Here is a 24,995-nt window from a genome sequence, read left to right on the forward strand (position 1 = left end):
GGAAGCGTCTTCCAGAGCTGCCTGCAGGAAGCGTCTTCCAGAGCTTCCTGGAGGAAGCGTCTTCCAGAGCTTCCTGGAGGAAGCGTCTTCCAGAACTTCCTGGAGGAAGCGTCTTCCAGAGCTTCCTGGAGGAAGCGTCTTCCAGAGCTGCCTGGAGGAAGCGTCTTCCAGAGCTGCCTGGAGGAAGCGTCTTCCAGAGCTGCCTGGAGGAAGCGTCTTCCAGAGCTGCCTGGAGGAAGCGTCTTCCAGAGCTGCCTGGAGGAAGCGTCTTCCAGAGCTGCCTGGAGGAAGCGTCTTCCAGACCTTCCTGGAGGAAGCGTCTTCCAGACCTTCCTGGAGGAAGCGTCTTCCAGAGCTGCCTGGAGGAAGCGTCTTCCAGAGCTTCCTGGAGGAAGCGTCTTCCAGAGCTGCCTGCAGGAAGCGTCTTCCAGAGCTTCCTGGAGGAAGCGTCTTCCAGAGTTTCCTGGAGGAAGGTCTTTCAGAACTTCCTGGAGAAAGCGTCTTCCTAAGCTTCTTGGAGGAAGCGTCTCCCTGAGTTTCATAGAGGAAGCCTTTTACTGAGCTTCCTGGAGGAGGCGTCTTCCAGAGCTTCCTTGAGAAAGCTTCTTCTAGATCTTCATGAAGGAAGCGTCGTCCTGAATATCCTGAAAGAAGCGTCTTCCAGACCTTCCTGGAGGAAGCGTCTTCCAGACCTTCCTGGAGGAAGCGTCTTCCAGACCTTCCTGGAGGAAGCGTCTTCCAGAACTTCCTGGAGGAAGCGTCTTCCAAAGCTGCCTGGAGGAAGCGTCTTCCAGACCTTCCTGGAGGAAGCGTCTTCCTGACCTTCCTGGAGGAAGCGTCTTCCAGAATTTCCTGAAGGAAGCGTCTTCCAGAGCTTCCTGGAGGAAGCGTCTTCCAGAGCTACCTTGAGGAAGCGTCTTCCAGAGCTGCCTGGAGGAAGCGTCTTCCAGAGCTTCCTGGAGGAAGCCCGGGGTCTTCCAGAGCTTCCTGGAGGAAGCGTCTTCCAGAGCTTCCTGGAGGAAGCGTCTTCCAGAACTTCCTGGAGGAAGCGTCTTCCAGAGCTTCCTGGAGGAAGCGTCTTCCAAAGCTGCCTGGAGGAAGCGTCTTCCAAAGCTTCCTGGAGGAAGCGTCTTCCAGAGCTTCCTGGAGGAAGCGTCTTCCAGAGCTGCCTGGAGGAAGCGTCTTCCAGAGCTGCCTGGAGAAAGCGTCTTCCAGAGCTTCCTGGAGGAAGCGTCTTCCAGAGTTTCTTGGAAGAAGCGTCTTCCAGAGCTGCCTGGAGGAAGCGTCTTCCAGAGCTGCCTGGAGGAAGCGTCTTCCAGAACTTCCTGGAGGAAGCGTCTTCCAGAGCTACCTTGAGGAAGCGTCTTCCAGAGCTGCCTGGAGGAAGCGTCTTCCAGAGCTGCCTGGAGGAAGCGTCTTCCAGAGCTTCCTGGAGGAAGCGTCTTCCAGAGCTTCCTGGAGGAAGCGTCTTCCAGAACTTCCTGGAGGAAGCGTCTTCCAGAGCTTCCTGGAGGAAGCGTCTTCCAAAGCTGCCTGGAGGAAGCGTCTTCCAGACCTTCCTGGAGGAAGCGTCTTCCTGACCTTCCTGGAGGAAGCGTCTTCCAGAACTTCCTGAAGGAAGCGTCTTCCAGAGCTTCCTGGAGGAAGCGTCTTCCAGAGCTACCTTGAGGAAGCGTCTTCCAGAGCTGCCTGGAGGAAGCGTCTTCCAGAGCTTCCTGGAGGAAGCGTCTTCCAAAGCTTCCTGGAGGAAGCGTCTTCCAGAGCTTCCTGGAGGAAGCGTCTTCCAGAGCTGCCTGGAGGAAGCGTCTTCCAGAGCTGCCTGGAGAAAGCGTCTTCCAGAGCTTCCTGGAGGAAGCGTCTTCCAGAGTTTCTTGGAAGAAGCGTCTTCCAGAGCTTCCTGGAGGAAGCGTCTTCCAGAGCTTCCTGGAGGAAGCGTCTTCCAGAACTTCCTGGAGGAAGCGTCTTCCAGAGCTTCCTGGAGGAAGCGTCTTCCAAAGCTGCCTGGAGGAAGCGTCTTCCAGACCTTCCTGGAGGAAGCGTCTTCCTGACCTTCCTGGAGGAAGCGTCTTCCAGAACTTCCTGAAGGAAGCGTCTTCCAGAGTTTCTTGGAAGAAGCGTCTTCCAGAGCTGCCTGGAGGAAGCGTCTTCCAGAGCTGCCTGGAGAAAGCGTCTTCCAGAGCTTCCTGGAGGAAGCGTCTTCCAGAGTTTCTTGGAAGAAGCGTCTTCCAGAGCTGCCTGGAGGAAGCGTCTTCCAGAGCTGCCTGGAGGAAGCGTCTTCCAGAGCTTCCTGGAGGAAGCGTCTTCCAAAGCTGCCTGGAGGAAGCGTCTTCCAGACCTTCCTGGAGGAAGCGTCTTCCTGACCTTCCTGGAGGAAGCGTCTTCCAGAACTTCCTGAAGGAAGCGTCTTCCAGAGCTTCCTGGAGGAAGCGTCTTCCAGAGCTACCTTGAGGAAGCGTCTTCCAGAGCTGCCTGGAGGAAGCGTCTTCCAGAGCTTCCTGGAGGAAGCGTCTTCCAAAGCTGCCTGGAGGAAGCGTCTTCCAGACCTTCCTGGAGGAAGCGTCTTCCTGACCTTCCTGGAGGAAGCGTCTTCCAGAACTTCCTGAAGGAAGCGTCTTCCAGAGCTTCCTGGAGGAAGCGTCTTCCAGAGCTACCTTGAGGAAGCGTCTTCCTGACCTTCCTGGAGGAAGCGTCTTCCAGAACTTCCTGAAGGAAGCGTCTTCCAGAGCTTCCTGGAGGAAGCGTCTTCCAGAGCTACCTTGAGGAAGCGTCTTCCAGAGCTGCCTGGAGGAAGCGTCTTCCAGAGCTTCCTGGAGGAAGCGTCTTCCAAAGCTTCCTGGAGGAAGCGTCTTCCAGAGCTTCCTGGAGGAAGCGTCTTCCAGAGCTGCCTGGAGGAAGCGTCTTCCAGAGCTGCCTGGAGAAAGCGTCTTCCAGAGCTTCCTGGAGGAAGCGTCTTCCAGAGTTTCTTGGAAGAAGCGTCTTCCAGAGCTTCCTGGAGGAAGCGTCTTCCAGAGCTTCCTGGAGGAAGCGTCTTCCAGAACTTCCTGGAGGAAGCGTCTTCCAGAGCTTCCTGGAGGAAGCGTCTTCCAAAGCTGCCTGGAGGAAGCGTCTTCCAGACCTTCCTGGAGGAAGCGTCTTCCTGACCTTCCTGGAGGAAGCGTCTTCCAGAACTTCCTGAAGGAAGCGTCTTCCAGAGTTTCTTGGAAGAAGCGTCTTCCAGAGCTGCCTGGAGGAAGCGTCTTCCAGAGCTGCCTGGAGAAAGCGTCTTCCAGAGCTTCCTGGAGGAAGCGTCTTCCAGAGTTTCTTGGAAGAAGCGTCTTCCAGAGCTGCCTGGAGGAAGCGTCTTCCAGAGCTGCCTGGAGGAAGCGTCTTCCAGAGCTTCCTGGAGGAAGCGTCTTCCAAAGCTGCCTGGAGGAAGCGTCTTCCAGACCTTCCTGGAGGAAGCGTCTTCCTGACCTTCCTGGAGGAAGCGTCTTCCAGAACTTCCTGAAGGAAGCGTCTTCCAGAGCTTCCTGGAGGAAGCGTCTTCCAGAGCTACCTTGAGGAAGCGTCTTCCAGAGCTGCCTGGAGGAAGCGTCTTCCAGAGCTTCCTGGAGGAAGCGTCTTCCAAAGCTTCCTGGAGGAAGCGTCTTCCAGAGCTTCCTGGAGGAAGCGTCTTCCAGAGCTGCCTGGAGGAAGCGTCTTCCAGAGCTGCCTGGAGAAAGCGTCTTCCAGAGCTTCCTGGAGGAAGCGTCTTCCAGAGTTTCTTGGAAGAAGCGTCTTCCAGAGCTTCCTGGAGGAAGCGTCTTCCAGAGCTTCCTGGAGGAAGCGTCTTCCAGAACTTCCTGGAGGAAGCGTCTTCCAGAGCTTCCTGGAGGAAGCGTCTTCCAAAGCTGCCTGGAGGAAGCGTCTTCCAGACCTTCCTGGAGGAAGCGTCTTCCTGACCTTCCTGGAGGAAGCGTCTTCCAGAACTTCCTGAAGGAAGCGTCTTCCAGAGTTTCTTGGAAGAAGCGTCTTCCAGAGCTGCCTGGAGGAAGCGTCTTCCAGAGCTGCCTGGAGAAAGCGTCTTCCAGAGCTTCCTGGAGGAAGCGTCTTCCAGAGTTTCTTGGAAGAAGCGTCTTCCAGAGCTGCCTGGAGGAAGCGTCTTCCAGAGCTGCCTGGAGGAAGCGTCTTCCAGAGCTTCCTGGAGGAAGCGTCTTCCAGAGCTTCCTGGAGGAAGCGTCTTCCAGAGCTTCCTGGAGGAAGCGTCTTCCAGAACTTCCTGGAGGAAGCGTCTTCCAGAGCTTCCTGGAGGAAGCGTCTTCCAAAGCTGCCTGGAGGAAGCGTCTTCCAGACCTTCCTGGAGGAAGCGTCTTCCTGACCTTCCTGGAGGAAGCGTCTTCCAGAACTTCCTGAAGGAAGCGTCTTCCAGAGTTTCTTGGAAGAAGCGTCTTCCAGAGCTGCCTGGAGGAAGCGTCTTCCAGAGCTGCCTGGAGAAAGCGTCTTCCAGAGCTTCCTGGAGGAAGCGTCTTCCAGAGTTTCTTGGAAGAAGCGTCTTCCAGAGCTGCCTGGAGGAAGCGTCTTCCAGAGCTGCCTGGAGAAAGCGTCTTCCAGAGCTTCCTGGAGGAAGCGTCTTCCAGAGTTTCTTGGAAGAAGCGTCTTCCAGAGCTTCCTGGAGGAAGCGTCTTCCAGAGCTTCCTGGAGGAAGCGTCTTCCAGAACTTCCTGGAGGAAGCGTCTTCCAGAGCTTCCTGGAGGAAGCGTCTTCCAAAGCTGCCTGGAGGAAGCGTCTTCCAGACCTTCCTGGAGGAAGCGTCTTCCTGACCTTCCTGGAGGAAGCGTCTTCCAGAACTTCCTGAAGGAAGCGTCTTCCAGAGTTTCTTGGAAGAAGCGTCTTCCAGAGCTGCCTGGAGGAAGCGTCTTCCAGAGCTGCCTGGAGAAAGCGTCTTCCAGAGCTTCCTGGAGGAAGCGTCTTCCAGAGTTTCTTGGAAGAAGCGTCTTCCAGAGCTGCCTGGAGGAAGCGTCTTCCAGAGCTGCCTGGAGGAAGCGTCTTCCAGAGCTTCCTGGAGGAAGCGTCTTCCAAAGCTGCCTGGAGGAAGCGTCTTCCAGACCTTCCTGGAGGAAGCGTCTTCCTGACCTTCCTGGAGGAAGCGTCTTCCAGAACTTCCTGAAGGAAGCGTCTTCCAGAGCTTCCTGGAGGAAGCGTCTTCCAGAGCTACCTTGAGGAAGCGTCTTCCAGAGCTGCCTGGAGGAAGCGTCTTCCAGAGCTTCCTGGAGGAAGCGTCTTCCCAAAGCTGCCTGGAGGAAGCGTCTTCCAGACCTTCCTGGAGGAAGCGTCTTCCTGACCTTCCTGGAGGAAGCGTCTTCCAGAACTTCCTGAAGGAAGCGTCTTCCAGAGCTTCCTGGAGGAAGCGTCTTCCAGAGCTACCTTGAGGAAGCGTCTTCCTGACCTTCCTGGAGGAAGCGTCTTCCAGAACTTCCTGAAGGAAGCGTCTTCCAGAGCTTCCTGGAGGAAGCGTCTTCCAGAGCTACCTTGAGGAAGCGTCTTCCAGAGCTGCCTGGAGGAAGCGTCTTCCAGAGCTTCCTGGAGGAAGCGTCTTCCAAAGCTTCCTGGAGGAAGCGTCTTCCAGAGCTTCCTGGAGGAAGCGTCTTCCAGAGCTGCCTGGAGGAAGCGTCTTCCAGAGCTGCCTGGAGAAAGCGTCTTCCAGAGCTTCCTGGAGGAAGCGTCTTCCAGAGTTTCTTGGAAGAAGCGTCTTCCAGAGCTTCCTGGAGGAAGCGTCTTCCAGAGCTTCCTGGAGGAAGCGTCTTCCAGAACTTCCTGGAGGAAGCGTCTTCCAGAGCTTCCTGGAGGAAGCGTCTTCCAAAGCTGCCTGGAGGAAGCGTCTTCCAGACCTTCCTGGAGGAAGCGTCTTCCTGACCTTCCTGGAGGAAGCGTCTTCCAGAACTTCCTGAAGGAAGCGTCTTCCAGAGTTTCTTGGAAGAAGCGTCTTCCAGAGCTGCCTGGAGGAAGCGTCTTCCAGAGCTGCCTGGAGAAAGCGTCTTCCAGAGCTTCCTGGAGGAAGCGTCTTCCAGAGTTTCTTGGAAGAAGCGTCTTCCAGAGCTGCCTGGAGGAAGCGTCTTCCAGAGCTGCCTGGAGGAAGCGTCTTCCAGAGCTTCCTGGAGGAAGCGTCTTCCAAAGCTGCCTGGAGGAAGCGTCTTCCAGACCTTCCTGGAGGAAGCGTCTTCCTGACCTTCCTGGAGGAAGCGTCTTCCAGAACTTCCTGAAGGAAGCGTCTTCCAGAGCTTCCTGGAGGAAGCGTCTTCCAGAGCTACCTTGAGGAAGCGTCTTCCAGAGCTGCCTGGAGGAAGCGTCTTCCAGAGCTTCCTGGAGGAAGCGTCTTCCAAAGCTTCCTGGAGGAAGCGTCTTCCAGAGCTTCCTGGAGGAAGCGTCTTCCAGAGCTGCCTGGAGGAAGCGTCTTCCAGAGCTGCCTGGAGAAAGCGTCTTCCAGAGCTTCCTGGAGGAAGCGTCTTCCAGAGTTTCTTGGAAGAAGCGTCTTCCAGAGCTTCCTGGAGGAAGCGTCTTCCAGAGCTTCCTGGAGGAAGCGTCTTCCAGAACTTCCTGGAGGAAGCGTCTTCCAGAGCTTCCTGGAGGAAGCGTCTTCCAAAGCTGCCTGGAGGAAGCGTCTTCCAGACCTTCCTGGAGGAAGCGTCTTCCTGACCTTCCTGGAGGAAGCGTCTTCCAGAACTTCCTGAAGGAAGCGTCTTCCAGAGTTTCTTGGAAGAAGCGTCTTCCAGAGCTGCCTGGAGGAAGCGTCTTCCAGAGCTGCCTGGAGAAAGCGTCTTCCAGAGCTTCCTGGAGGAAGCGTCTTCCAGAGTTTCTTGGAAGAAGCGTCTTCCAGAGCTGCCTGGAGGAAGCGTCTTCCAGAGCTGCCTGGAGGAAGCGTCTTCCAGAGCTTCCTGGAGGAAGCGTCTTCCAAAGCTGCCTGGAGGAAGCGTCTTCCAGACCTTCCTGGAGGAAGCGTCTTCCTGACCTTCCTGGAGGAAGCGTCTTCCAGAACTTCCTGAAGGAAGCGTCTTCCAGAGCTTCCTGGAGGAAGCGTCTTCCAGAGCTACCTTGAGGAAGCGTCTTCCAGAGCTGCCTGGAGGAAGCGTCTTCCAGAGCTTCCTGGAGGAAGCGTCTTCCAAAGCTTCCTGGAGGAAGCGTCTTCCAGAGCTTCCTGGAGGAAGCGTCTTCCAGAGCTGCCTGGAGGAAGCGTCTTCCAGAGCTGCCTGGAGAAAGCGTCTTCCAGAGCTTCCTGGAGGAAGCGTCTTCCAGAGTTTCTTGGAAGAAGCGTCTTCCAGAGCTTCCTGGAGGAAGCGTCTTCCAGAGCTTCCTGGAGGAAGCGTCTTCCAGAACTTCCTGGAGGAAGCGTCTTCCAGAGCTTCCTGGAGGAAGCGTCTTCCAAAGCTGCCTGGAGGAAGCGTCTTCCAGACCTTCCTGGAGGAAGCGTCTTCCTGACCTTCCTGGAGGAAGCGTCTTCCAGAACTTCCTGAAGGAAGCGTCTTCCAGAGCTTCCTGGAGGAAGCGTCTTCCAGAGCTACCTTGAGGAAGCGTCTTCCAGAGCTGCCTGGAGGAAGCGTCTTCCAGAGCTTCCTGGAGGAAGCGTCTTCCAAAGCTTCCTGGAGGAAGCGTCTTCCAGAGCTTCCTGGAGGAAGCGTCTTCCAGAGCTGCCTGGAGGAAGCGTCTTCCAGAGCTGCCTGGAGAAAGCGTCTTCCAGAGCTTCCTGGAGGAAGCGTCTTCCAGAGTTTCTTGGAAGAAGCGTCTTCCAGAGCTGCCTGGAGGAAGCGTCTTCCAGAGCTGCCTGGAGGAAGCGTCTTCCAGAGCTTCCTGGAGGAAGCGTCTTCCAGAGCTTCCTGGAGGAAGCGTCTTCCAGAGCTTCCTGGAGGAAGCGTCTTCCAGAGCTTCCTGGAGGAAGCGTCTTCCAGAGCTGCCTTGAGGAAGCGTCTTACAGAACTTCCTGGAGGAAGCGTCTTCCAGAACTTCCTGGAGGAAGCGTCTTCCAAAGCTTCCTGGAGGAAGCGTCTTCCAGAGCTTCCTGGAGGAAGCGTCTTCCAGAACTTCCTGGAGGAAGCGTCTTCCAGAGCTACCTTGAGGAAGCGTCTTCCAGAGCTGCCTGGAGGAAGCGTCTTCCAGAGCTTCCTGGAGGAAGCGTCTTCCAAAGCTTCCTGGAGGAAGCGTCTTCCAGAGCTTCCTGGAGGAAGCGTCTTCCAGAGCTGCCTGGAGGAAGCGTCTTCCAGAGCTTCCTGGAGGAAGCGTCTTCCAGAGTTTCTTGGAAGAAGCGTCTTCCAGAGCTGCCTGGAGGAAGCGTCTTCCAGAGCTGCCTGGAGGAAGCGTCTTCCAGAGCTTCCTGGAGGAAGCGTCTTCCAGAGCTTCCTGGAGGAAGCGTCTTCCAGAACTTCCTGGAGGAAGCGTCTTCCAGAGCTTCCTGGAGGAAGCGTCTTCCAAAGCTGCCTGGAGGAAGCGTCTTCCAGACCTTCCTGGAGGAAGCGTCTTCCTGACCTTCCTGGAGGAAGCGTCTTCCAGAACTTCCTGAAGGAAGCGTCTTCCAGAGCTTCCTGGAGGAAGCGTCTTCCAGAGCTACCTTGAGGAAGCGCCTTCCAGACCTTCCTGGAGGAAGCGTCTTCCTGACCTTCCTGGAGGAAGCGTCTTCCAGAACTTCCTGGAGGAAGCATCTTCCAGAGCTGCCTGGAGAAAGCGTCTTCCAGAGCTTCCTGGAGGAAGCGTCTTCCAGAGCTTCCTGGAGGAAGCGTCTTCCAGAGCTTCCTGGAGGAAGCGTCTTCCAGAGCTTCCTGGAGGAAGCGTCTTCCAGAGCTTCCTGGAGGAAGCGTCTTCCAGAGCTACCTTGAGGAAGCGTCTTCCAGAACTTCCTGGAGGAAGCGTCTTCCAGAACTTCCTGGAGGAAGCGTCTTCCAGAGCTGCCTGGAGGAAGCGTCTTCCAGAGCTGCCTGGAGAAAGCGTCTTCCAGAGCTTCCTGGAGGAAGCGTCTTCCAGAGTTTCTTGGAAGAAGCGTCTTCCAGAGCTGCCTGGAGGAAGCGTCTTCCAGAGCTGCCTGGAGGAAGCGTCTTCCAGAGCTTCCTGGAGGAAGCGTCTTCCAGAGCTTCCTGGAGGAAGCGTCTTCCAGAGCTACCTTGAGGAAGCGTCTTCCAGAGCTGCCTGGAGGAAGCGTCTTCCAGAGCTGCCTGGAGGAAGCGTCTTCCAGAGCTGCCTGGAGGAAGCGTCTTCCAGACCTTCCTGGAGGAAGCGTCTTCCAGAGCTGCCTGGAGGAAGCGTCTTCCAGACCTTCCTGGAGGAAGCGTCTTCCTGACCTTCCTGGAGGAAGCGTCTTCCAGAACTTCCTGAAGGAAGCGTCTTCCAGAGCTTTCTGGAGGAAGCGTCTTCCAGAGCTACCTTGAGGAAGCGTCTTCCAGAGCTGCCTGGAGGAAGCGTCTTCCAGAGCTTCCTGGAGGAAGCGTCTTCCAAAGCTTCCTGGAGGAAGCGTCTTCCAGAGCTTCCTGGAGGAAGCGTCTTCCAGAGCTGCCTGGAGGAAGCGTCTTCCAGAGCTGCCTGGAGAAAGCGTCTTCCAGAGCTTCCTGGAGGAAGCGTCTTCCAGAGTTTCTTGGAAGAAGCGTCTTCCAGAGCTGCCTGGAGGAAGCGTCTTCCAGAGCTGCCTGGAGGAAGCGTCTTCCAGAGCTTCCTGGAGGAAGCGTCTTCCAGAGCTTCCTGGAGGAAGCGTCTTCCAGAACTTCCTGGAGGAAGCGTCTTCCAGAGCTTCCTGGAGGAAGCGTCTTCCAAAGCTGCCTGGAGGAAGCGTCTTCCAGACCTTCCTGGAGGAAGCGTCTTCCTGACCTTCCTGGAGGAAGCGTCTTCCAGAACTTCCTGGAGGAAGCATCTTCCAGAGCTGCCTGGAGAAAGCGTCTTCCAGAGCTTCCTGGAGGAAGCGTCTTCCAGAGCTTCCTGGAGGAAGCGTCTTCCAGAGCTTCCTGGAGGAAGCGTCTTCCAGAGCTTCCTGGAGGAAGCGTCTTCCAGAGCTTCCTGGAGGAAGCGTCTTCCAGAGCTACCTTGAGGAAGCGTCTTCCAGAACTTCCTGGAGGAAGCGTCTTCCAGAACTTCCTGGAAGAAGCGTCTTCCAGAGCTGCCTGGAGGAAGCGTCTTCCAGAGCTGCCTGGAGGAAGCGTCTTCCAGACCTTCCTGGAGGAAGCGTCTTCCAGACTTTCCTGGAGGAAGCGTCTTCCAGACCTTCCTGGAGGAAGCGTCTTCCAGACCTTCCTGGAGGAAGCGTCTTCCAGAACTTCCTGGAGGAAGCATCTTCCAGAGCTGCCTGGAGGAAGCGTCTTCCTGAGATTCTTGGAGGAAGCGACTTCTTGAACTTCCTGGAAGAAGCATCTTCCAGAGCTTCCTGGAAAAAGCGTCGTCCAGATCATCATGGGAAAGCGTATTCCAAGACTTGCTGGAATTTGTTCATGATATTCTCAATTCCTTTCACTTTTAGTCGAGCTCGAGTCCACCCTGCCCATCTCGGAATCCTCCTACTGCAAGAACGACGACTTCTTCCTGTTCGGCACCGTCCTGGAGGCGTCGATGATCGACCGAAAGGTGTGCGACCGGCCGGTGTTCTTCGAGCTGAGCATGGGCAACGCCGGCAACTCGCTGGACGGGCACAACGAGAGCGCCACGAACATGAGCGACGACGACGAGCTGGAAGCGGTGGATACGACCTCGTACAGCAGTACTACAAGTGCCTCGAAGCCGATCACGCACGACAAGAACCACTTCTTCCTGCCGTACTGGGACAACAAACCGTGCATGGACGTGCGGTGCTCGTTTCCGGACCTGAGGCGGCGGATGTACAACAGCAACATGATAGCGAAGATCACCGAGCGGATGGAGATCGGACTGGCGGAGACCAATCTGCTCATTGAGGATGAAGATCCGACGGCGGAGGTGAAGCTAAGGGCGGTACTGGAAGAGGTGGCAACGAGCTGTAACAAGTACGTCCAGATTACGAAGGGTGCGTTGGTTGGACCGGGAACGGGTAAGACAAAATTGGACAAGGAGCGGATGAAGCTATGTCAGAGGGAAGTTGAGTCGATCGGGAACATGTCGCGGAATCTACGGGCACTGGTGACCAAGAGTTCGATGAAGGAACGTTACAAGACGGCTCATACCTACTTGGGTAAGTTGAAGTTCTTGATAGATGATCCTCAGCACGCGTTGCCGGATGTGTTTATCTGGATGGTGGCAAATGGGAAACGCGTGGCGTATCACAGGATCAGTGCCAGGGATTTGATCTACTCCACGATAGAGGAGGAAACGGGAATTTACTGTGGGAAGGTTCAGACGATCTTCCTGAAGTTGCCGGGTAAGCAGGCGGAGGGTCCAGCAGGGTGGCAGGTGAGAGCAAAGCTGCACATCTACCTCTGGCTAGGGGTGTTGAAACACAAGAAGTCGTTCTACGCTGGGTTGCCGCGAGGGTACGAGCTATCGTACGAGCTGAAGAACGCGGACAAGCCTAATGTGTCAGCTCCGACGGATGTGCGTTACTTGGACAAGCACGTGTTTCAGCTGCGGGCACATGTCTATCAGGCGAGGTCGTTGATCGGATCGGATGCCTCGGGATTGAGCGATCCGTACGCTACTGTTTATATTACGGAGTTCTCGCGAACTACGCAGGTAATCGAGGAAACGCTGAGCCCAACGTGGGACGAGCAGCTGGTGTTCGACGACATTGTGATCTACGGTGCGAAAGAGGAGATCAAGAAGGATCCTCCAACGATTGTGATAGATATCTATGATCAGGATAAAGTTGGCAAGTCTGAATTCATCGGAAGGGCGTTGGCTAAGCCGAGGATCAAGCTGAAAGATAACCACTACTCGAACCCGGTGCTTGAGTGGTTTGAGATCACGCGGGGACTGGACAATGCTGGAGAACTGTTGGCGGCCTTTGAAATGCTGGAGCTAGGATCGGACGACATCCCAAGACTGACGGATCCGAAGTACATCGCGACGGAATTCCGAGGTGATAAGACAGGACCATCGACGATGACGATCCTTCCAGTACCGAGAGAGGTTCGACCGAACTTAGCCCGGTTCCGCATCGAAGTTCTGTTCTGGGGTTTGCGGGATCTGAAGCGGGTACACTTCATGACGGTGGATAAGCCGCGGATAGACATCGAATGTTCGGGGAAAATACTCAACTCCAGCATCATCCAGAACGCTAAGAAGAATCCAAACTTTGCCAACATGCTCAAGTTCTTTGATCTGGAACTTCCGCTTGAGGAACGGTACGCTCCACCCATTACGATTCGTGCCGTAGATTGTCGATCATTCGGACGATACACCCTCGTAGGAACCCACCAAATAACATCCATTCACAAGTACATGCATCGACCTCCTCCGAAGGACGACACAAGGCGTATGAATCAGAACGGTCAAATAGTGCTGTCAAAGCAAAAGGACATGATAGGTAACAATACGACGATGCCCAACGATAGTTCCATGATGAAATCGATCTCTGGCGACAACCTCACGCTGTACGGAGCTGCCTGCGTAAGCAAAGTAGTCAAAAGCAAGAAAACCAAGCGGAAACTGGAACATGAAGACACCTTTGATGCAGAGGACGACGATGAATCCAGCAAAGACTGGTGGACTAAGTACTTCCTATCGTATGAGCGACTGATTGAAGCCTCGAAGCCATCGGCAAGCTCCCGAGCGCTGGAGAACCACATTCCAACAGCCGAAGGTGGCAAAAAATTGGGCGTGAAGACGTCCAAACTGGTGTCCAAGCTAAGTCCGAAATCAACCCCGAAGAAGATAGCCAGTTCGAACACTGCCACCTGCCACATCTATCCTACCGAACTGGAAACGCTACCCGAGTACAACAACTTCAAGGAATGGCTCCTATCCTTCCCGCTGTATCGAGGCAAGAAGACCGGTGACAGCACAGAAGATGAAAACCGAATAGTGGGCTTCTTCAAGGGAGCGATCAAGGTGTACAAGCTTCCGATCGAGAAGGGAATGGAGCCTGCCTTCGCCCCAACGCTTCCTCTGAACGATCCGATCCACGTTCTGGTTCGGGTCTACATCGTCAAAGCCACCGACCTGCATCCGATGGATTTGAACGGCAAGGCCGATCCGTACGTAGTGCTCCAGCTGGGCAGTAAACGGATTTCCGACAAGGAGAACTACGTCAGCAAGCAGCTGAACCCGGTGTTCGGCAAGTGTTTCGAAATCGAGGCGACCTTCCCGCAGGACTCGATGCTAACGGTGCAAATCTACGACTGGGACCTGGTGGGATCGGACGACCTGATCGGTGAGACAAAGATCGACCTGGAGAACCGCTTCTACAGCAAACACCGAGCGATGTGCGGGATTGCCGCACGCTATGAAGAGTACGTATTCGTCGAACTCACGAGGTTTGTTGAACTCATGCATTTCTCATCTTTGTAGCACTGGGTACAATCAGTGGCGCGATCCGATGAAGCCAACGCAGATCCTCACCAAGTTGTGCAAGGAGAACAAACTGGAACCACCGCAGTACCAGCAGGATCGAGTCTCGATCGGTCGGTACTGCTTCACGTTCACCAACGAGGAGATCCAGACGTGGAATCAACCGACGACGTGTAAGTTCCGCGACGAGCATCTGGCCCTGGCCGTCCTGCACCGGTGGGATGAAGTTCCTCGAGTTGGTTGTAAGGTTTGTACGATTAACTTGACCGTCAATTACCTCAGATATTGAAGTCCCGTTCGTAGATTGTTCCGGAGCACATCGAGTCCCGATCGCTGTACAGCGCGGATAAGCCGGGAATTGAACAGGGTAAACTGGAGATGTGGGTCGACATGTTCCCCATGGATATGCCCCTTCCGGGACCCCCGGTCGACATATCGCCTCGCAAACCCAAGTCCTACGAGCTGCGGGTGGTCATCTGGAATACGGACGACGTAGTGCTGGAGGACGATGCGTTCTTCACCGGCGAAAAAATGTCCGACATCTACGTGAAAGGGTAAGTTCCCCGAAGAAATTCCAAGAGTTATTTGATATGAACTTGTCTTCTTCCAGATGGCTCAAAGGTCCGCAGGACATTCAGGCGACGGACATCCACTACCGCTCCCTCACCGGCGAAGGCAACTTCAACTGGCGCTTCATCTACCCGTTCGAATACCTGGCGGCGGAAGAACGAATCGTCCTCTCCCGGAAGGAGTCCCTCTTCAGCTGGGACGAAACCGAGGTCAAGATCCCGGCCCGCCTGGAACTCCAGGTGTGGGACGCGGATCACTTCTCGGCGGACGACTTCCTGGGAGCGATCTCCCTCAACCTGAACCGCTTCCCGCGGGGTGCCAAGTCATCCAAACTGTGCACCCTGGATATGCTCAAGACGGACAACGTGCCGACGGTGAACATCTTCAAGCAGAAGCGCGTCCGCGGTTGGTGGCCGTTCTTCATCAAGAAGGAGAACGACGAAATGGAGCTCACTGGGAAGGTCGAGGCGGAGATTCACCTGCTGACGAAGGACGAGGCGGAGAAGAATCCGGCCGGGTACGGGCGGAACGAGCCGGATCCGCTGGAGAAACCGAAGTGAGTATTAAGATGGCGGGATTCATATGGGAGGAATTCAGAGAGTGTCATCCAGGAGGTAATGGAAACATCGAAAATATTTCGAACCATCCAGAAATTCTTCCAACAAATTCCTTTAATTGATAAATAATATTCGAGGGAAATTACAGGGAAGATTAAAACAATATTTCACAAAAAGCTTAGAGGAAATTTCAAGAGAGATTCCAACCGAACTTAAGAGAATATGTCAAAAGGGTTAAAGAAGGAATTCTAGGTGAATTTCATATAAATTCCACGAAAATTTCCCCAGAAATTCCGGGCCAATTTCATGAGAAATTCCAGGTCAAATCCAGGAAAAAATTCAAGGTATTTTCAGGTGGAATTCTAGGGTGATAAGAGGAAAAAATCTGGGGCAATTTCAGGAGAAATAACAGGAAAATTTCAGCAGAAATATCAGGGGTATTTTAGAAGAAATTCCAGGGACATTTAAGGATAAATTCCAGGAGAACTTTCAAGGGAATTTCAGGAGAAAATCCAGGACAATTTCAGAGGAATTTAACAAAAAATTTAAAAAAATAAAACTACACGACAGTTTCTGGACAAATCCCAGGGATGTTTCAGAAGAAATTCCAGGTAATTTTTAGGAGATTTTCAAGGGAAATTTTAAGAGAAATTCCAGGGGCATTTCAAAAGAAAATCCAGAGGAATTTCAAGAGAAATTTTAGGGGAATTTCAGGATAAATTCCAGGGGAATTTCAGGAGAAATTCCAGGAAAATTCAGAAGAAACTTCAAGAGAAATTCCAGGAAAATTTCAAGAGAAATCCCAGAAAAATTTCAAGATAAGTTCTAGAGGAATTTCAGGAGAAAGTCCAGAGGAAATTCTGGGGATACTTCAAGAGCAATACCAAAGGAATTCCCAAGGCAATTTGAAGATAAATTCCAAAGGAATTTCAGGAGCAAATCCGAAGGGAATTTTTAGGAGAATTTCCAAGGGGATTTCAGGAGAAATTGCAATGGAATTTCAACAAAAATTCAAGGGAGTTACAGGAGGAATTCCAGGCAAATTTCAGTAGAAATTCTAGGCGAATTTCAGGAGAAATTTCAGGCAAGTTTCAGGAGAAATTCCAGGCGAAATCCAAGAGAAATTCCAGGCGAATTTCAAAAGAAATTCCAGGGGATTTTCAGGAGAAAATCCAGGGGATTTTCAGGAGAAATTCCAGGGGATTTTCAGGAGAAATTCCAGTTAAATTTCAGGAGCCATTCAAGGGAAATTTCAGGAGTCATTCCAAGGGAATTTCAGGAGAAATTCTAGGGGAATTTCAGGACAAATTCTAGGGGAATTTCAGGAGAAATTCCAGGGGAATTTCAGGATAAATGCCAGGGGAATTTCAAAAGAAATTGCAGGGGAATTTCAGAAGAAATTCCAGGGAAATTTCAGAAGAAATTCCAGGGGAATTTCAGAAGAAATTCCAGGGGAATTTCAGAAGAAATTCCAGGGGAATTTCAGAAGAAATTCCAGGGGAATTTCAGAAGAAATTCCAGGGGAATTTCAGAAGAAATTCCAGGAAAATTTCAAAAAAAATCCAGGGGAATTTCAGAAGAAATTCCAGGGGAATTTCAGGAGAAATTTCAGGGGAATTTCAGGAAAAATTTCAGGGGAATTTCAGGAGAAATTCCAGGGAAATTTCAGAAGAAATTCCAGGGGAATTTCAGAAGAAATTCCAGGGGAATTTCAGGAGAAATTTCAGGGGAATTTCAGGAGAAATTTCAGGGGAATTTCAGGAGAAATTCAAGGGGATTTTTAGGAGAAATTCCAGGGGAACTTCAGAAGAAATTCCAGGGGAATTTCAGGAGAAATTTCAGGGGAATTTCAGGAAAAATTTCAGGGGAATTTCAGGAGAAATTCCAGGAAAATTTCAAAAAAAATCCAGGGGAATTTCAGAAGAAATTCCAGGGGAATTTCAGGAGAAATTTCAGGGGAATTTCAGGAAAAATTTCAGGGGAATTTCAGGAGAAATTCCAGGGAAATTTCAGAAGAAATTCCAGGGGAATTTCAGAAGAAATTCCAGGGGAATTTCAGGAGAAATTTCAGGGGAATTTCAGGAGAAATTTCAGGGGAATTTCAGGAGAAATTCAAGGGGATTTTTAGGAGAAATTCCAGGGGAACTTCAGAAGAAATTCCAGGGGAATTTCAGGAGAAATTACAGGGGAATTTCAGGAGAAATTTCAAGGGAATTTCAGGATAAATTTCAGGGGAATTTCAGGAGAAATTTCAGGGGAATTTCAGGAGAAATTTCAAGGGAATTTCAGGAGAAATTACAAGGGAATTTCAGGAGAAATTCCAAGGGAATTTCAGGAGAAATTCCAGAGGAATTTCAGGAGAATTCCAGGGGAATTTCAGGAGAAATTCCAGGGAAATTTCAGGAGAAATTCCAGGAGAAATTCAGGAGAAATTCAGGAGCGATTCCAAGGGAATTTCAGGAGAAATTCCAGGGGAATTTCAGGAGAAATTCCAAGGGAATTTCAGGATAAATTCAGAGGGAATTTCAGGATAAATTCCAAGGGAATTTCAGGAGAAATTCAAAGGGAATTTCAGGAGAAATTCCAAGGGAATTTCAGGAGAAATTTCAAGGGAATTTCAGGAGAAATTCCAAGGGAATTTCAGGAGAAATTCCAAGGGAATTTCAGGAGAAATTCCAAGGGAATTTCAGGAGAAATTCCAAGGAAATTTCAGGAGAAATTCCAAGGGAATTTCAGGAGAAATTCCAAGGGAATTTCAGGAGAAATTCCAAGGGAATTTCAGGAGAAATTCCAAGGGAATTTCAGGAGAAATTCCAAGGGAATTTCAGGAGAAATTCCAAGGAAATTTCAGGAGAAATTCAAGAGCGATTCCAAGGGAATTTCAGGAGAAATTCCAAGGGAATTTCAGTAGAAATTCCAAGGGAATTTCAGGATAAATTCAGAGGGAATTTCAGGATAAATTCCAAGGGAATTTCAGGAGAAATTCAAAGGGAATTTCAGGAGAAATTCCAAGGGAATTTCAGGAGAAATTCCAAGGGAATTTCAGGAGAAATTCCAAGGGAATTTCAGGAGAAATTCCAAGGGAATTTCAGGAGAAATTCCAAGGGAATTTCAGGAGAAATTCCAAGGGAATTTCAGGAGAAATTCCAAGGGAATTTCAGGAGAAATTCAGGAGCGATTCCAAGGGAATTTCAGGAGAAATTCCAAGGGAATTTCAGGATAAATTCAGAGGGAATTTCAGGATAAATTCCAAGGGAATTTCAGGAGAAATTCAAAGGGAATTTCAGGAGAAATTCCAAGGGAATTTCAGGAGAAATTTCAAGGGAATTTCAGAAGAAATTCCAAGGGAATTTCAGGAGAAATTCCAAGGGAATTTCAGGAGAAATTCCAAGGGAATTCAGGAAATTCAAGGGATTCAGGAGAAATTCCAAGGGAATTTCAGGAGAAATTCCAAGGGAATTTCAGGAGAAATTCCAAGGAAATTTCAGGAGAAATTCAAGAGCGATTCCAAGGGAATTTCAGGAGAAATTCCAAGGGAATTTCAGTAGAAATTCCAAGGGAATTTCAGGATAAATTCAGAGGGAATTTCAGGATAAATTCCAAGGGAATTTCAGGAGAAATTCAGGAGCGATTCCAAGGGAATTTCAGGATAAATTCCAAGGGAATTTCAGGATAAATTCAGAGGGTATTTCAGGATAAATTCCAAGGGAATTTCAGAAGAAATTTCAGGGGAATTTCAGGAGAAATTCCAGGGGAATTTCAGGAGAAATTCCAAGGGAATTTCAGGATAAATTCAGAGGGAATTTCAGGAGAAATTCAAAGGGAATTTCAGGAGAAATTCCAAGTGAATTTCAGGAGAAATTCCAAGGGAATTTCAGGAGAAATTCCAAGGGAATTTCAGGAGAAATTCCAAGGGAATTTCAGGAGAAATTCCAAGGGAATTTCAGGAGAAATTTCAGGGGAATTTCAGGAAAAATTTCAGGGGAATTTCAGGAGAAATTCCAGGGAAATTTCAGAAGAAATTCCAGGGAAATTTCAGAAGAAATTCCAGGGGAATTCCAAGGGAATTTCAGAAGAAATTTCAGGGGAATTTCAGGAGAAATTCCAGGGGAATTTCAGGAGAAATTCCAAGGGAATTTCAGGATAAATTCAGAGGGAATTTCAGGATAAATTCCAAGGGAATTTCAGGAGAAATTCAAAGGGAATTTCAGTAGAAATTCCAAGGGAATTTCAGGAGAAATTTCAAGGGAATTTCAGGAGAAATTCCAAGGGAATTTCAGGAGAAATTCCAAGGGAATTTCAGGAGAAATTCCAAGGGAATTTCAGGAGAAATTCCAAGGGAATTTCAGGAGAAATTCCAAGGGAATTTCAGGAGAAATTCCAAGGGAATTTCAGGAGAAATTCCAAGGGAATTTCAGGATAATTCCAAGGGAAATTCCAAGGATTCAGGAGAAATTCAAAAAGAATTTCAGGAGAAATTCCAAAAGAATTTCAGGATAAATTTCAAGGGAATTTCAGGAGAAATTCTAAGGGAATTTCAGGAGAAATTCTAAGGGAATTTCAGGAGAAATTCAAAAAGAATTTCAGGAGAAATTCCAAAAGAATTCAGGAGAAATTTCAAGGGAATTTCAGGAGAAATTCCAAGGGAATTTCAGCAGAAATTCCAAAAGAATTTCAGGAGAAATTCTAAGGGAATTTCAGGAGACATTCCAAGGGAATTTTAGGGAATGTTCCAGGGGAATTTCAGGAGAAATTCCAGGGAAATTTCAGGAGGAATTCCAGGGGAATTACAGAAGAATTTCCAGGGGAATTTCATGAGAATTTCAAAGAGAATTTCAGGAGAAATTCCAAGTGAATTTCAGGAGAAATTCCAAGTGAATTTCAGGAGAAATTCCAAAAGAATTTCAGGAGAAATTCCAAAAGAATTTCAGGAGAAATTCCAAAAGAATTTCAGGAGAAATTTCAAGGGAATTTCAGGAGAAATTCTAAGGGAATTTCAGAAGAAATTCTAAGGGAATTTCAGGAGAAATTCCAAAAGAATTTCAGGAGAAATTCCAAGGAAATTTCAGGAAAAATTCCAAGGGAATTTCAGGAGAAATTCCAAGGGAATTTCAGGAGAAATTCCATGTGAAGAGAGGAGAAATTTCAAGGGAATTTCAGGAGAAATTCCATGTGAATTTCAGGAGAAATTCCATGTGAATTTCAGGAGAAATTCCATGTGAATTTCAGGAGAAATTCCAAGGGAATTTCAGCGGAAATTCCAAGTGAATATCAGGAGAAATTCCAAGTGAATATCAGGAGAAATTCCAAGGGAATTTCAGGAGAAATTCCAAGGGAATTCTCCTGAAATTCCCTTGGAATTTCTCCTGAAATTCCCTTGGAATTTCTCCTGAAATTCTCTTGGAATTTCTCCTGAAATTCCCTTGGAATTTCTCCTGAAATTCCCTTGGAATTTCTCCTGAAATTCCCTTGGAATTTCTCCTGAAATTCCCTTGGAATTTCTCCTGAAATTCACTTGGAATTTCCGCTGAAATTCCCTTAGAATTTCTCCTGAAATTCCCTTGAAATTTATCCTGAAATTCTTTTGGAATTTCTCCTGAAATTCTTTTTGAATTTCTCCTGAAATTCCCTTAGAATTTCTCCTGAAATTCCCTTGAAATTTCTCCTGAAATACCCTTGAAATTTCTCCTGAAATTTGTTTGTACTTACTCCTGAAATTCCCTTGGAATATCTCCTGAAATTCCCTTGGAATTTTCCCTGAAATTCCCTTGGAATTTCTCCTGAAATTCCCTTGGAATTTCTCCTATAATTCACTTGGAATTTCTCCTGAAATTTACTTGGAATTTTTCCTGAAATTCCGTTGAAATTCTCATGAAATTTCCCTGAATTTCTCCTGGAATTTCTCCTGAAATTCCCCTGGAATTTCTCCTGAAATTCCCCTGGAATTTCTCCTGAAATTCCCCTGGAATTTCTCCTGAAATTCCCCTGGAATTTCTCCTGAAATTCCCCTGGAATTTCTCCTGAAATTCCCCTGGAATTTCTCCTGAAATTCCCCTGGAATTTCTCCTGAAATTCCCCTGGAATTTCTCCTGAAATTCCCCTGGAATTTCTCCTGAAATTCCCCTGGAATTTCTCCTGAAATTCCCCTGGAATTTCTCCTGAAATTCCCCTGGAATTTCCCCTGAAATTTTCTTGAAATTCCGCTGGAATTTCTTCTGAAATTCCCCTAGAATGTCTTCTGAATATGCCCTGAAATTTTCCTGGAATTTCTCCTGAAATTTCCTTGGAATTTCTCCTGAAATTTCGCTGGAATTTCTCCTGAAATTTCCCTGAAATTTCCCCTGAAATTTTCTTGGAATTCCGCTGGAAATTCTCCTCAAATTCCCCTAGAATTTCTTCTTAATATGCCCTGAAATTTCCCTGGAATTTCTCCTGAAATTTCCTTGGAATTTCTCCTGAAATTCCGCTGGAATTTATCCTGAAATTCCGCTGGAATTTATCCTGAAATTACCCGAAGATTTCTCCTGAAATTCCCAGGGAATTTCTCCTGAAATTCCCCGGGAATTTCTCCTAAAATACCCCAGAAATTTCTCCTGAAATTTCCCTGGAATTTCTCCTGAAATTTCCCTGGAATTTCTCCTGAAATTCCACTGGAATTTCTCCTGAAATTCCACTGGAATTTCTCCTGAAATTCCACTGGAATTTCTCCTGAAATTCCACTGGAATTTCTCCTGAAATTCCACTGGAATTTCTCCTGAAATTCCCCTGGAATTTCCCCTGAAATTTTCCTGGAATTCCGCTGGAATTTCTCCTGAAATTCCCCTGGATTTTCTCATGAAATTCCGCTGGAATTTATCTTGAAATTACCCGAAGATTTCTCCTGAAATTCCCAGGGAATTTCTCCTGAAATTCCCCAGGAATTTCTCTTGAAACACCCCTAGAATTTCTCCTGAAATTCCCTTGTAATTTCTCCTGAAATTTTCCTGGAATTTCTCCTGAAATTTCCCTGGAATTTCTCCTGAAATTTCCCTGAAATTTCCCCTGAAATTTTCCTGGAATTCCGCTGAAATTTCTCCTGAAATTCCCCTGAAATTTCTCTTGAATATGCTCTGAAATTTCTCCTGAAATTCCCCTGGAATTTCTCCTGAAATTCCGCTGGAATTTATCCTGAAATTACCCAAAGATTTCTCCTGAAATTCCCAGGGAATTCCCCTGGAATTTCTCCTGAAATTCCGCTGAAATTTATCCTGAAATTACCCGAAGATTTCTCCTGAAATTCCCAGGGAAGTTCTCCTGAAATTCCCCAGGAATTTCTCTTGAAACACCCCTAGAATTTCTCCTGAAATTCCCTTGTAATTTCTCCTGAAATTTTCCTGGAATTTCTCCTGAAATTTCCCTGGAATTTCTCCTGAAATTCCCCTGGAAATTCTCCTGAAATTCCCCTGGAATTTCTCCTGAAGTTCCCCTGGAATGTCTCCTGAAATTCCCCTGGAATTTCTCCTGAAATTTCCCTGAAATTTCCCCTGAAATTTTCCTGGAATTCCGCTGAAATTTCTCCTGAAATTCCCCTGAAATTTCTCTTGAATATGCTCTGAAATTTCTCCTGAAATTCCCCTGGAATTTCTCCTGAAATTCCGCTGGAATTTATCCTGAAATTACCCAAAGATTTCTCCTGAAATTCCCAGGGAATTCCCCTGGAATTTCTCCTGAAATTCCACTGAAATTTATCCTGAAATTACCCGAAGATTTCTCCTGAAATTCCCAGGGAATTTCTCCTGAAATTTCCCTGGAATTTCTCCTGAAATTCTCCTGGAAATTCTCCTGAAATTTCCCTGGAATTTCTCCTGAAATTCTCTTTGAATTTCTCCTGAAATTCCCTTGAAATTTCTCCTGAAATTCCCTTGAAATTTCTCCTGAAATTCCCTTGGAATTTCTCCTGAAATTCCCTTGAAATTTCTCCTGAAATTCCCTTGAAATTTCTCCTGAAATTCCCTTGGAATTTCTCCTGAAATTCCCTTGAAATTTCTCCTGAAATTCCCTTGGAATTTCTTCTGAAATTCCCTTGTAATTTCTCCTGAAATTCCCCTGGAATTTCTCCTGAAGTTCCCCTGGAATGTCTCCTGAAATTCCCCTGGAATTTCTCCTGAAATTTCCCTGAAATTTCCCCTGAAATTTTCCTGGAATTCCGCTGAAATTTCTCCTGAAATTCCCCTGAAATTTCTCTTGAATATGCTCTGAAATTTCTCCTGAAATTCTGGAATTTCTCCTGAAATTCCGCTGGAATTTATCCTGAAATTACCCAAAGATTTCTCCTGAAATTCCCAGGGAATTCCCCTGGAATTTCTCCTGAAATTCCGCTGAAATTTATCCTGAAATTACCCGAAGATTTCTCCTGAAATTCCCAGGGAAGTTCTCCTGAAATTCCCCAGGAATTTCTCTTGAAACACCCCTAGAATTTCTCCTGAAATTCCCTTGTAATTTCTCCTGAAATTTTCCTGGAATTTCTCCTGAAATTTCCCTGGAATTTCTCCTGAAATTCCCCTGGAAATTCTCCTGAAATTCCCCTGGAATTTCTCCTGAAGTTCCCCTGGAATGTCTCCTGAAATTCCCCTGGAATTTCTCCTGAAATTTCCCTGAAATTTCCCCTGAAATTTTCCTGGAATTCCGCTGAAATTTCTCCTGAAATTCCCCTGAAATTTCTCTTGAATATGCTCTGAAATTTCTCCTGAAATTCCCCTGGAATTTCTCCTGAAATTCCGCTGGAATTTATCCTGAAATTACCCAAAGATTTCTCCTGAAATTCCCAGGGAATTCCCCTGGAATTTCTCCTGAAATTCCACTGAAATTTATCCTGAAATTACCCGAAGATTTCTCCTGAAATTCCCAGGGAATTTCTCCTGAAATTTCCCTGGAATTTCTCCTGAAATTCTCCTGGAAATTCTCCTGAAATTTCCCTGGAATTTCTCCTGAAATTCTCTTTGAATTTCTCCTGAAATTCCCTTGAAATTTCTCCTGAAATTCCCTTGAAATTTCTCCTGAAATTCCCTTGAAATTTCTCCTGAAATTCCCTTGGAATTTCTCCTGCAATTCCCTTGAAATTTCTCCTGAAATTCCCTTGGAATTTCTCCTGAAATTCCCTTGGAATTTCTCCTGAAATTCCCTTGGAATTTCTCCTGAAATTCCCTTGGAATTTCTCCTGAAATTCCCTTGGAATTTCTCCTGAAATTCCCTTGGAATTTCTCCTGAAATTCCCTTGGAATTTCTCCTGAAATTCCCTTGGAATTTCTCCTGAAATTTCCTTGGAATTTCTCCTGAAATTCCCTTGGAATTTCTCCTGAAATTCCCTTGGAATTTCTCCTGAAATTCCCTTGGAATTTCGTCTGAAATTCCCTTGGAATTTCTCCTGAAATTTCCTTGGAATCTCTCCTGAAATTCCCTTGGAATTTCTCCTGAAATTCCCTTGGAATTTCTCCTGAAATTCCCTTGGAATTTCGTCTGAAATTCCCTTGGAATTTCTTCTGAAATTCCCTTGGAATTTCTCCTGAAATTCCCTTGGAATTTCTCCTGAAATTTCCTTGGAATTTCTCCTGAAATTCCCTTGGAATTTCGTCTGAAATTCCCTTGGAATTTCTTCTGAAATTCCCTTGGAATTTCTCCTGAAATTCCCTTGGAATTTCTCCTGAAATTTCCTTGGAATTTCTCCTGGAATTCCCTTGGAATTTCTCCTGAAATTCCCTTGGAATTTATCCTGAAATACCCTCTGAATTTATCCTGAAATTCCCTTGGAATTTATCCTGAAATTCCCTTGGAATCGCTTCTGAATTTCTCCTGAAATTCCCTTGGAATTTCTCCTGAAATTCCCTTGGAATTTCTCCTGAAATTCCCTTGGAATTTCTCCTGAAATTCCCTTGGAATTTCTCCTGAAATTCCCTTGGAATTTCTCCTGAAATTCCCTTGAAATTTCTCCTGAAATTCCCTTGGAATTTCTCCTGAAATTCCCTTTGAATTTCTCCTGAAATTCCCTTTGAATTTCTCCTGAAATTCCCTTGGAATTTATCCTGAAATTCCCTCTGAATTTATCCTGAAATTCCCTTGGAATTTCTCCTGAAATTCCCTTGGAATTTCTCCTGAAATTCCCTTGGAATTTCTCCTGAAATTCCCTTGGAATTTCTCCTGAAATTCCCTTTGAATTTCTCCTGAAATTCCCTTGGAATTTATCCTGAAATTCCCTCTGAATTTATCCTGAAATTCCCTTGGAATTTCTACTGAAATTCCCTTGGAATTTCTCCTGAAATTCCCTTGGAATCGCTCTTGAATTTCTCCTGAAATTTCCTTGGAATTTCTCCTGAAATTCCCTTGGAATTTCTCCTGAAATTCCCTTGGAATTTCTCCTGAAATTCCCTTGGAATTTCTCCTGAAATTCCCTTGGAATTTCTCCTGAAATTCCCTTGGAATTTCTCCTGAAATTCC

At 48.1% G+C, this 24,995-nt stretch overlaps 1 protein-coding gene across 3 annotated transcripts in view; it reads left to right on the forward strand.

Moving 5' to 3' along the window:
- The window catches only part of LOC110674827 (otoferlin-like), a 485,231-nt gene that overhangs the window by 457,268 nt on the left and 2,968 nt on the right, over positions 1-24,995 (forward strand). For all 3 annotated transcript variants that reach the window (XM_021839290.1, XM_021839291.1, XM_021839289.1), the window contains exons 14-17: positions 10,442-13,340; positions 13,399-13,645; positions 13,702-13,952; positions 14,009-14,524. In XM_021839290.1, coding sequence (XP_021694982.1) covers positions 10,442-13,340; positions 13,399-13,645; positions 13,702-13,952; positions 14,009-14,524 — 3,913 coding nt within the window. The remainder of the gene's footprint in view (positions 1-10,441; positions 13,341-13,398; positions 13,646-13,701; positions 13,953-14,008; positions 14,525-24,995) is intronic.

Source organism: Aedes aegypti, chromosome 1, assembly GCF_002204515.2.
Source record: "Aedes aegypti strain LVP_AGWG chromosome 1, AaegL5.0 Primary Assembly, whole genome shotgun sequence".
NCBI classification, from domain to species: Eukaryota; Metazoa; Arthropoda; class Insecta; order Diptera; family Culicidae; genus Aedes; species Aedes aegypti.